Here is a 12,921-nt window from a genome sequence, read left to right on the forward strand (position 1 = left end):
AAAAGAGCCCTGGAAACTCAAAAAGGAACCCTAGAATATTGAGCTCATTTAAAAATTTTTACTTCCAGTGGAATTAATGTTTAACGTTTATTTTCATCATTCTGTCTTTATTTTTAGACGGAGGAGAAGGAGACGAAGTTTACCTATTATCCATTTCATCAATGGAGGTAGAAATAGGTTGGACATTTGAGGACGGCGAAACTATCTCATTAGATGGCGAGATGATAGGTATGATTTTCATGGACCCATGACACAAAGGATAGCGATTAATCATACGCTTGTTTTTCACGATTGATGGAACATTGTAGTCAATGGAATCCATCGTAGGAAAATGTTCTACGATCATTGCTAAGCTTTGTCTTACGAGCCCCTGATGTAAGTTTCTCCATTAAGACAGGGTCGCGTATCTTCAACCCTGGACCCTGTAACATAAAGCGTATGATTGATTGTAGGGCTGAATTTTTCAGTGGAGAGCTTCATATGTTCATGAAAAAGGGAATGTTTTAAATGTTATAGATGTAAATGAGGAATTGTTAGCCTAATATAATAATAATAATAATATTCGCATTAATATAGTGCTTAATACAACGGAACGACGTCTCTAAGCGCTTTACAGACATATTATATTGTTGGAACCCTCATTAACACTTGTCATGCATATGTTTTTGAAAACCAAGCAAGTCTTTTTGTCATTAGTTTTTTTTACTTCCAATAATGACGACATATTCAGCATAATGCTTGTCTTTCTGTAATACTCGGTTTGAACTTGGCAGTAAATCAATACATTACATGTATTTCACTGACTTGATGAGTTGTTTGTGTTTTGATATTTCTTATATTTTCTTTGTACTTACCTCTAAATTTGCAGGTACAACTGTAGGTTCTGAGATACCTTACAACATTTCAGATCTAACTCCGGGAAGACAGTATACCGTCACAGTCAGAAACGTCGCACTGACTTTCACAACAGGTAGAAGCAAATATTGTGCTATTGCTCCTGTTTCTTTAAACCAGTTGGAGACTGAGCTCGCATGTGTTCATTTAAAATCATTTACAGTCCTTTCACACGGTAACAAAATCCTAATATGATTGATGATTCCAGTGAAAAATAAGGCTAATGACAAATATTTAGCATGTGTGAAACCAAACTAGAACATGATTAGAATCACAAAAGCTAATAACAGCCAAGAATACAATCACAATCATTATTGCAATGATGATTCAAGATTCACGTGTGAAAAGGCCCAAAGTTTCCCACGGGTTAAGGGACGTTGCAATGAACTTGGAATTGATTGCAAGTCTATATACGTGTCCTCAATCAATCATAAGTCTGATTGCAAATTTGCAAGTGATTTGCTTGTACGTTTCATGCAGCAAAGTGTTGAAGTTATTTTGTTATAGGTAAAATGAATAAGTCTATGAAGCAATGCTCCCACTTTTCTAATATTCTTTATTCTGATTTATACATGAAATCAAACTTTCTTGTATGCATAGATTAATTGAATGAAGCCCTTGAATATGTAATATTTGTGTATGCTGTCTTTTGTTTTATTCTGACCAACTATTCCTTTATGTTGTGTTATATTCTTTATTTGCTTCTTTAAAAAGCACAATCACATACAACATAAAATTATACACAAGATACAAATAATGACATTACTTTGAGAATGTGTAAAGTAAGCAGTCCAGCAAAATATATATTGTTTATTCTTCTGTACTCATCTTAAATTCTCATGTGTTTGGGTTTGTATGGCTGTTGTGTTTTCTTGTTGGGTTCTAGTAACAATTCATTATTGTAGAAAACTTAATTTTCATGAATCATAAGCAAAAAAGGAATTTCATGATCTTTGGCATGAAGTTTGTATTGGATGTGTACTTAAGACTCATGTAGTTGATTTGTTTTTGTCCAATTTGTGTAACGTCCAAAACAGAATTATCTTTACCAATATTACCACCATAACCATAATAATTATCGTTGTCGTCGTCATCATCATCATCATTACCACCACTCATTATCTATATCATTATTTTATTTCTCACAGTTCCAGCAAGACCAGAAAGTCTAGAACTGAGGACAGTCGGACCTTACTCCCTGGTATGGGAAGTGGACACTTCTCGCAACGATCTCAACTACGAGCGTCTCCAGGTCAGCTACAGCCCAGATTCTGGTCAGACACTGTCTCCCTTTGACATCAATCGCTGCACTGATGGCACGTTTGTCCTGGAGGGGCTTCAGCCAGACACAGAGTACTCTGTCTCTGTCATAGCGATTTCAGGCAGCACTGAAAGTGAAGTTTTGAGGAGATACGGATTTACAAGTAAGGTTGAAGCGGAGAAGGGATGGTTTGTTTGTATTTCTATGTAGTGTGTTTCAGTTGGTGAAGATATATATCTTTGTGTGTGTGGGTGGGTATTGTGAGTGTTGATGTGTGTGTTTCAGTGGATGCTGGTTTAGATGTGGGTGGATGGATGTTAGTGTGTGTGTGTGGTGGGTATTTGTGGGTGTTGATGTGTGTGTTTCAGTGGACATTGGTTTGGATGTGGGTGGATGGATGTTAGGTTGTGTGTGGGTGTTTGTGGGTGTTGATGTGTGTGTTTCAGTGGACATTGGTTTGGATGTGGGTGGATGGATGTTAGGTTGTGTGTGGGTGTTTGTGGGTGTTGGTGTGTGCGTTTCAGTGGATGTTTGTTTAGATGTGGGTGGATGGATGTTAGTGTGTGTGGGGTGGGTATTTGTGGGTGTTGGTGTGTGTGTTTCAGTGGATGTTTGGTTTAGATGTGGGTGGATGGATGTTAGTGTGTGTGTGGGGTGGGTATTTGTGGGTGTTGGTGTGTGTGTTTCAGTGGACATTGGTTTGGATGTGGGTGGATGGATGTTAGGTTGTGTGTGGGTGTTGATGTGTGTGTTTCAGTGGACATTGGTTTGGATGTGGGTGGATGGATGTTAGGTTGTGTGTGGGTGTTGATGTGTGTGTTTCAGTGGATGTTGGTTTAGATATGGGTGGATGGATGTTAGTGTGTGTGTTGGTGGGTATTTGTGGGTGTTGGTGTGTGTGTTTCAGTGGATGTTGGTTTAGATGTGGGTGGATGGATGTTAGTGTGTGTGGGTGTGTGTTTGTATGTTCATGTTTCAGTGGGTGTATAGGTATACATGTAGCTGGATGTGTGTGGGTGTGGGTGGTGAGTAGGTGTAGACATATGGATATAATGGTAGGATGGGTGTGTGTTTAGGCTTACACGTAGGAAGCATTTTGTGTGGGTAGGTTGGTGTGGACATAGGAAGCATATGTGTATAAGTTGGTAAAAGTGTGGGTGTGTGTGAGTGTTAGGAGTGGGTGGTTTAAGGAGAGACAATTGAAGACAATATCAAGTTGAGGGCAAGAGTAGAAGGGTTGGGTTGCAGGATGTACTGATTCAGGTAAAGTGTCATTGCTGTGAGTGCAAAATAAGCGAGATATAAGCAATTAAACCTTTGGATTAATGACCACTTTTGATGGGCCATGAAAGTTTTAGGGAAATCAATTTAACATACAGTGCATATTATATATTTTTATGTCACTCATTGGTAATTGCTAAATTGTAATATTATTGTTTTATAAAGTCACATGATGACATTATTCCTTTACCATTTTTTCCACTCTTACCCCCTCTCTCCCTTTTCATCCCTCCCTTTTCCCGATCTCCCTCTCTGTCCCCCTCCTACCTTCCCTCCCCTTCCCCTCTCTCCGTCTCCCATCCATATCCACTCCCCATTTTCATCACCTCCCCCTTCCTTCCTCTTCTCTATCTCCTCACCCTCTCTCCGTACCCCCCACCCCAATGCTCCTATCAACCCTCCTCTCCTCCAGCTTGTGCCAGGATTGGCGTCCTCCACGTGGTATCCCTCAGCAGCTCTGAAATCACTGTATCCTGGGGCCCAGTGGACGGCATCGGGAGATACAATCTACGGCTGTACAGCGCCACCGGTAACTTCCTCGATAACCTTGACATTCCAGCTGACAGAGACACAGCAATGTTTGACACATTGTCAGCGGCAACTAACTACACAGTGCGACTTGTTGTCGTAGGATTGAACGGCGTGGATATGGAAAGGAGTGAACTTCAGTTTATAAGCAGTATGTGTGTTTTTTTTTCTAAATAACCTGTGCACATAGGGACAGTGATTTTCCGCGATCGCGGAAAACGGACGGAATTCACGGAAAGGGCCTTTTGAAACGGAAAGTGGCATTTCAAACGGAAAATCACAGAAAACGTATTTTCCCTCAAAATACACAGAATAGCAACACAAATTACTCCAAAATCACAACAAAATGAGAATATTAAATGGCCACAAAACCCCAGAAAACACGATCTCACTTCGCTACAATCATGAAAATTCACACATCGTGACTGCACTCGACATCAGCACACTCGATTGTACCCCGCGCCCGTACCCGGCCGGCCGGGTTGGGCTTCACTGCACTGTATAGCACATATCATATCGTTCAACTACATGGTCGTGTGTTGCTGCCCTCTACGTTTGAAGATGTAACAGTACGATATCGTGGTCTTAAAATCCAAGATGGCGGATTGGCAAACGCCGTTGACTGATGATAACGATGTCAAAAATCCCCCAAAATTATCGATGAAATATCATTTCACCGTGAAATAATGCTAATAATGTGAAAGGTGAGGATGTATGCATGCTAAATTTCATTGTAAAAATATCATATATACCCGCATAGATCCGATTAGAACGGATTCTATTGTGTTGTTGGTACAGTAGCAGATACAATTTTGACCAGTGCGAGTGTACGGTACGTGTAATTTTGCTATTCAATGTGGAAACGGAATTGTCACTTTTCCGTGTGTACAAAGTCTATGGGGAAACGGAATTTCCGTTTTCTGACATGCTGAAACGGAAAAGGCAATTTTTTGAAACGGAAAATCACTGTCCCTACTGTGCACACACATTGGGACCAATTATGCTAAAGCATTTTCATTTACTTGATGTAAGCTCAAAAAGAGCCATACTGGTATAGGGAATAAATTACGGAAACCAAATCCCTGACTTTCTTGCGTGTAGTTACGCGCCTCAGAGCGCCGTAGTCTCTGCCACGGTACCTCCACTAATCAGCAAGTTATTGTTAAATTTTATGGCTGCTGAATCACACTTGAGGTGGAGAGGTACCTGAATATGGCTCGTTTGCAGTGATGTAATTAGTTAACTAATAATATTTCAACTGGATTCAAGTATGTGGGACTGAAGATAATGGGGGGGATCACAAAGGTGAAATCTGACTGGAAAAATATGCAATTAACTCCTAATTGCATGTTGTAGATAACGCATAACCCCAATAGTCAGATTTAGCTCAGAGAGCTAAAAGGGATCGTTTCACTTTTCGAGCAGCTGATTTTACAAAATTCTCAAGCTAAGATGAAACATGCAATATGCATGTAGGATGAATTGCTCTAAATTAGACACGAGTACATGTAGCAATTAGTCTGATTTTGATAACCGTCTCTAAGATGCAGTTAGCATGTGCCCTGTTCAAAAAGTCTGTTTTGACTGTCTTCTGCTGTGTGTATTACCTATGCAGATACTATTATAAGCTCCACTGTACATTCAGTGTATACCTTGCATGCACTGTATGTAGGTCATGCTGTGTTCATCCACAGTTTATGTGTTGTAGTGTACAGATTTGCTCTATATACATAGTCATTAAAACCAGCCCCCAAATATTTTCAGACTTTGGTTTACATCTCCAAAGTTTTAATCTAGTTCCTGTAGATGATACTTTGAAAATTTTGGGCTGGTATTTTTGCTGCATTATAATGTTTACAATGGTAGCTCTTTTCCTAGAACCAAAATGAGAAGTTTGTAATTCAGAACAAAGTGAAATGATCACTTTAATCATTCGGAATGTGGGTTAAGGCCACCGCACACCTTATGACCCGACTGGTCTGCGACTGGCCTGTGACTGAGTGAGGGGAGATGAATTGCAAGGTAGTCATAAGCCTTAACAGTGCACACCTTTCGATCTGATCTGCGACTCACACATGCGCTTTTTGCTTTTTGGCATATCATCTGAGAAAATTACTACTGCGTATGCACGTTGTTTATCGTATACGCGTCATGCTACTCTGCTGTAAGTTGGATTGAGCTGTCGATCCAGTCATAAGGATTTGACATGTCAAATCCTTATGATTTTCCTTGCCATCTGTCTCTGACCGGTCTGCGACTCTCAAGCTGACAAGATATGTGACGGCACATCTCCCCTCACTCAGTCGCAAGCCAGTTGTAGACCAGTCGGGTCGTAAGGTGTGCGATGGCCTTTAGATATTTTGTGCCCGTTTGAACTTGATCAGGACTGGTTATCAAACTTACATTGTTGTGAAATTCCCCCTTAATAGAACACAATCAGTTTGGAAAACTAAATTACATGTGGAGTATAATCACATCTAACACTGGTAGTGGCAATGGCATATTCAAACTGGCTGAAGTTGATAGTCCTTCAAGTTTTTACTTATTGGAATGTATTACTGAGTGTGGTTTAACCCTCAGAAGACTGGGGGGGGGCTGATTCAGCCCCCCCTCGACATTTTTCGCGATAAATCCGCTGCGCAAAATTTTTTGACCGCGTCGCTCGCTGACTTTTTACTTTCAAGTTTTGCGCAACTTTTGAGACCAAAATTGTGACCCCCGGGTACGCGGTTCCAAAATAACGCAACATTTCGTAAGTGCATGCAGACCCAAAATTACTCAAAAACGTGAATTTGTGTACAAATCCAATGCAAGTAGTGTTCTTAGCCAAAATTCATAAATGTATCATTATTTTTCCTTTTACTGCTCAAAATCAATTAATTTTATCTTGTTTATGGTCAAAATAAAGTCCCCGACAATTTCCATTGAAAAAACAAAAAGTCGAAAAACAAAGAAATACATAATAGAAAACAATAGAATACATAAGAAAATAAATTTGATTTTGAAATTTTTTTTAAATCAATTTGATCAGATGCCTATCTAGAGTATGTGAAACAAAAAATAGCATTTCAGGGGCATTATTTTATTAATTAGAGCAAACTTATGATTTTACGCATAAATTAGCATAATTAATGAGACATGAGATTTTTTGCCAAATTTGATGTTATAGTTTTGTAGATAATGCCATGGGTAACGCGTGTGCCAATTTTCGTCGCGATCGCGCGATCAACAGCCGAGATCATAAGGGGGGGCTGAATCAGCCCCCCCCCAGTCTTTTCAGGCGTCGAAATAGCCCAGTCTAGTTAGGTTTAAGATGATTGATTTTCAAGATTTGACATTTTGCTAGTTGCGGCTGCACTTATTGGCTTATCCAATCTTCACCAACCCTTTAGATCCTGAGGCACCAGGCCCTATCACCTTGGCAACCTCCACGCAGTCCCGCCTCTCGTTTAGTTGGGAAGCGCCATCAACCGAATACACGTATGAAATATACATCTCAAGGAGCGACGAGCAGGAGCACCGCCCAGTGGGTGTGGTTTATCCGAATGAAGCACCGGAATTTGAGGTGGCTGGTCTTCTTCCGGAAACAACGTATTCCATCAGGATCTTCTCTGTGTTTTTTGGATCCCGAAGCGATCCTACTGATGCTCCGTTTTCAACAGGTATTTACTACATACTAGGCAGGATTAGGTGGGGCGGGGTATAGGAAGCATTTGTCTCCCCCCCCCAATACCCTGTTATTTCACGAGAAGTGCATTACCTGTTTGAAATATTATCCACCTTTATTCATTTTCTGTGTTTTGCTTGATGTATTTCGAGACCAAGTTCTGTTGTCACAATTAATGTGTAAAATCAATATTTTTTTAAAACGCCTACAAGAGCCCAATTAAGCTTATCTACTTATTTGTGTATTTATATTTCATTATATTCATCATATCAGGGTATAACAGGAGTGCCTCTTCGAATACATGTAGATGTTAATGCATTATGCTTTTCTCGAGTACAAAAAAAAAGAATGTTATTGAAAGTACACTCAATTCTATTAAGTCTTAATTCATGTCACATTTTGTCAAACTTGACTAAAAATTTAATAACAAATTGCATGCTGGCATTGAATGATTTCTGTACAACGTCTATGGAAAGTGTAGAATGCAGTAGTTAATAGGTTAATACTGCCTTACAATACAGATGAACAAGTCCTTGTGTTTGTCGGAACCCACGAGAACCTCACTGTTTCTTGGGAAGAGCAAGTTGACGCCAGTTCCTACAGGCTTGTTTACACAACGACCAACAGAGAAACCAACAGCATCGCCATTTCAACTACTTCAACGTCTGAAGTTATCGATAATCTGCTATCTGGCGCCATCTATAATTTTGTACTCTACTCCGTTGCTGCCGATAGCACAGAAGTTAAAGTTGCCGATGCAGAGTTTGTTCAAAGTAAGTTATCTGAAATTTCATTTCCATCTTGATGTTTTTTATTATTCGCTTTTTTCTGAGTTTTGGTCTTTTTCTTTGACATCAGTTACCTAAATGTCCGAATGTCTTTCTTTATGAGGAAACATTATAATTATTTTAAGTTGATTAACAAATTTTCGGCATTACTCTTATTTGTTTAAGATCAGTATGCTCGATCTGTAATGAAAATCATAAGATCAGTATGCTCGATCTGTATGAAAATCATATTCATAAGTCAGAAAAATTGGAACCAGTGGGATTCGAACCTGCCATCTACTGCTTTCCGGGCAGCGACTCAACCACCAGGCTATTCTGGTTCACGGCTAAGCCACTTATGAATATGATTTTCATACAGATCGAGCATACTGATCTTATGATTTTCATTACAGATCGAGCATACTGATCTTAAACAAATAGGAGTAATGCCGAAAATTTGTTAATCAAATTATAATTTCCTCCTATAAAAGCCTCTTAATTTACTTTATAATTATTTTGTTAAAAATATTAGAAATCTTAGAAATATATTGTAATTTCTTTTGTAATTGTTCCCAAATCATACTTTTGTCTCAAAACAGGTAACCAGGTAAAGAGCATATAAATGTCAATGAACCCTTTGGCCCAAATTCACAAATGAGGTTTTTAAAACCATTGTTTGAACCTATGTTTCATGCAGATTTCTTGTAAAAATTATGTTTATTTATCGCATATATTAAAAAAATGTCCAATGCTGATGTGTGCATTTGTCACAGTGCGCCAAATCAATGCTATTTTATTCAGGAGTCCACTGTTTGAAGAGAGGACTCGATAGTTCAAAACAGTAGACTCATGAATAAAATACCATTGATTCTACCGACCGTTTTAAAAACCAACTTTGTGAATTTGGGCCTTTGTTTTCTTGCTAGACCCTTATGGAGGTGGGTATTAATAAAGTTCTCATAGCATGCAAGGTGCACTGGAACCAGAGCTTAAACCTGAAGTGCTTCCCTTGGTAAATACGGACCGTTGATATTATTAATATTATGATCTTTTATGCTGACAGGACCTTTGACACCATCCGCTGAAATTTCAGACGTGAAAGCAACGACCGCTCTTCTTGCCTTCACTCCTGGAGAAGGAATCTTTGACGACTACGTGGTCACGTTGTCGTCCCCGACGTACAGCTGCGGAGCTCGCCAGCCAGTCTTCACCCTTTCCCGCGAGGCTTGCCCAGAGCTACTGATTACGGATCTGTATCCCGGCGTGATGTATACTGCCTCCGTCTACGCCAGGACTGGTGAGAGTGGGCGGAGTCTCCCCAGTAACACAACAGGTTGGTTTTCTTTTTCACTCAACAGAATTGGGTCATTTACATTATCAGTGCTAGGTGTGCATTTATCTTGAATTAATTACGTAACTGATGTTGATAAAATTATAGCTGTTCTTGCAATGAATTTGATTGCACATCCAATTCGGAAAAATAGGTCAGAAACAATGTTGAAAATTGGAACCAGCACGATTTGAACCCCTGATCTACTGCTTGAGCGTAGCAACTCTACCATCAGGCCATCACTGGTCAAGGGCACAGTCCTATTATTATTTATTGAAATATGAATGAATACAAATGTCCCCATTATACGGGGTAAAGTCTTCAACTGAAAAAAAAATGAAAATCCATAATTTATTGTTCGAAATAGACATAAAATACTCCGAAAATTTGCTCTGCCCACTTGATCGTGGGCCAGGCAGCCACTATGCAGCACCAGATCACTGAGGCTCTATCCCTATCGTTGAACGCCAAACTCCCATCTTTTAACGTTTTTTGGTCTGACGCTGCTGGGGTTTGAACCACCGACCTCCCGGTTGTGAGATGGACGCTCTACCAACTGAGCCAACACACCGTCAACTGGTTAAACATTATAGATGATCATCCACTTATTCTGAGTTTTTACAAATGAAAATTTATGGATTTAATCCCAACATGTAGATTGAGTGCCCTCACGGGCTCTCTCTCTTTGACAGTGTTCTCAATGTTTTTAATTTTGGTTATGTAATGTCTAATTCACTTTATTTTGTGTATTTCATATGTTCTTCATTGTAAAGCACTTTTATATGGATATCATGAAAAGCACTGTACAAGACTTAAGTTGTTGTTATTAGAGTATTTATCAACATTCCTTACAGTTAAACTTCTCTCTGATTTCTCATCATTTAGGCCAAAAGTCACAATTACATGTACCGTTCCTTCAATGACAAACTATCGGGCCATTACTGGTTCAAGGCACAGTTGTGAAAATGAAATAATAATGAAATAAAAGACATTAGCTGCTCTGATATTAGATGACAGTCCACATCATAGTCTTAAAACATTTTTGACAATTTTCCATCCCAGAGAATCATTTTCTTTTAGTCAAAAATTTTACCTCTGCTGTTCCTTTCATTTCTTACATCCCTAGCCTTGCCCCTCTGTGGAAATCCTCTTCTCAAAGTCCAAAATTTCATCATGATTGTTGCCCTTAATTTCTGTGAATCCAATTCCCTTTACAATTTGTGCGCTGATGTTGCAATCTTGCACATTCGCAATTTTAAATTCAACAGTCGAAATAATTAGTTTTCTCCTCTACATTTAAATTAGATAAGTTAATAAAAGGCTATAGGTCTTGGATAACATCAATATGATAATAAGTATCAGTGGTAAAATATGGAAATCTTGAATTTAAGAATATAAAATGGAAACAATTGTCATTATGATCCCCCCGAATTAATTCAGCGTGCAAAGAGTTAATCCAAAATTCCACCACTACTGTTGCCCTTTTCTGTGAATTCTCTTCATGTAGTTCTAAATTTCACCACGACCGTTCCTTCAAATGAGATGGAAGTCAGCCGAGTAGAAACAACCTCCATCGAGGTCATCTGGAATACTGGCGTGGTAGAGGAGTATCTCCTCTACCATGGTATAGGCCAAGGTGCCACCGGCACCCTCATTCAGTATAACCCAAATCTAGACTACCACATGCACACCTTCGATGACCTGGTGCCCGGAACCCAGTACACCATCACCATCTATGGGGTCGTTGATAGAACCAGCGTGATGAATCTAAATCTAAGATCGGAGCAGTATACCAGTAAGTTTGTGGACGATCGTTCACTCTGTGTTACTTAATCATTGATGGCATGGATGAATGCATTCATGAACCAATGAATACACTATTGTTGACTGATATTGACGTACGTTTGTGGACAATCACTTTGTTTGACTGAATTGTTGATGGCATGGATGAATGCATTCATGAACCAATGAATACACTATTGTTGACTGATATTGACGTACGTTTGTGGACAATCACTTTGTTTGACTGAATCGTTGATGGCATAGATGAATGTATTCACGAACAAATGAATACTTGAGGGTAATTATGAACTAATATAAAGGTAAGTTTGAGGATGATCAGTCACTCTGTGTGGCAGTTTTGTTGATGGCATGGATGAATTCCTTCAGGACCCAATTGTTGGGTGGTATACAGGTACATTTACGTTTGAGGATGATTGTTCACTCTGACAAAATTGTTGGTTGCATGTATAAAGACATTCATTGACTGATGAATAGATACATGTATTTGTTAACTAAGTTAAGAGAGCAGTATACAAATAAGTTTAAGGAAAATTGTTCACTCTGACTTAATTGTTGATGGCATTGTTACGATACTGCAACAAATAACAAAGAAGATTTGAAATTTAATTTCTCTTTTTTTATTACAGGAAATTAATCAAGGTTACACAAACAAATCATAAATAATAATAGTATTACGCCTCTTGAAATCAGTTCTGGTGTTATTCCAAACTTATGGTCCAAATGATAAAATCCCAGTTGGCTGGCGAAAATTCACAATGATGGCGATGATGAAACTGATGTTGAAGCACGATGAATAACAAGAGTCACTGTAACGAGTTGAAATGTCCGTGAAGACAATGTTGACGATGATTAACAGTCAATTTCAGCAATCCATGGGTTGAAGAGTGTTCAATAAAACAGGTTGATGATCTCGATGATAACTGAGAATTCCTCTCTCAAAAATAACAGCAAACAGTTCATTGATGGTGTGCAAATAATTCCTCAGAAGATAATTATTCCAGGTTTCTGCTCTGACGTAAAGTCTGGCGTGAAACTCTTAGCTCTGATCTGATCTGGTGAAGTGATCTGGTATGATGTGATGATGTCCTTAGAGAATCTGCCAGCTTTATATACTAATTACAACTATTCTAGATCATTCTAAAATTCACTATTCTAGAGGCTTCTATATAGTATTCACTATTATGGAAGGTTGTAGTATTGTCTTTTAAAAGAACATTCTCCTTCTTTCAGGAGCAGTCAAATTCCAGAAGACTCTTGAATGACCTTAGTGAAATTAACATGTGTCAACAAAATAGCTAAGGCTATTCATTTCCACTACCAATACAATTCTATTGTAAAGTAATCTCTATTCAGAAATAACAATAATCCTTGGCCTTTAAATAGGCAAGGC

The 12,921-nt window shown here is 38.9% G+C and overlaps 1 protein-coding gene across 1 annotated transcript in view; it reads left to right on the forward strand.

Annotated features, from left to right (window-relative positions):
• LOC121406170 (fibronectin-like) overlaps positions 1-12,921 on the forward strand; it is a 41,952-nt gene that overhangs the window by 1,485 nt on the left and 27,546 nt on the right. The window contains exons 3-10 of the mRNA XM_041597189.1: positions 118-228; positions 869-970; positions 2,043-2,318; positions 3,849-4,115; positions 7,357-7,626; positions 8,153-8,404; positions 9,462-9,731; positions 11,236-11,523. Of these exons, the coding sequence (XP_041453123.1) occupies positions 118-228; positions 869-970; positions 2,043-2,318; positions 3,849-4,115; positions 7,357-7,626; positions 8,153-8,404; positions 9,462-9,731; positions 11,236-11,523 (1,836 nt within the window). The remainder of the gene's footprint in view (positions 1-117; positions 229-868; positions 971-2,042; positions 2,319-3,848; positions 4,116-7,356; positions 7,627-8,152; positions 8,405-9,461; positions 9,732-11,235; positions 11,524-12,921) is intronic.

The sequence above is a fragment of the Lytechinus variegatus genome, chromosome 19 (genome assembly GCF_018143015.1).
Source record: "Lytechinus variegatus isolate NC3 chromosome 19, Lvar_3.0, whole genome shotgun sequence".
Taxonomy (NCBI): Eukaryota; Metazoa; Echinodermata; class Echinoidea; order Temnopleuroida; family Toxopneustidae; genus Lytechinus; species Lytechinus variegatus.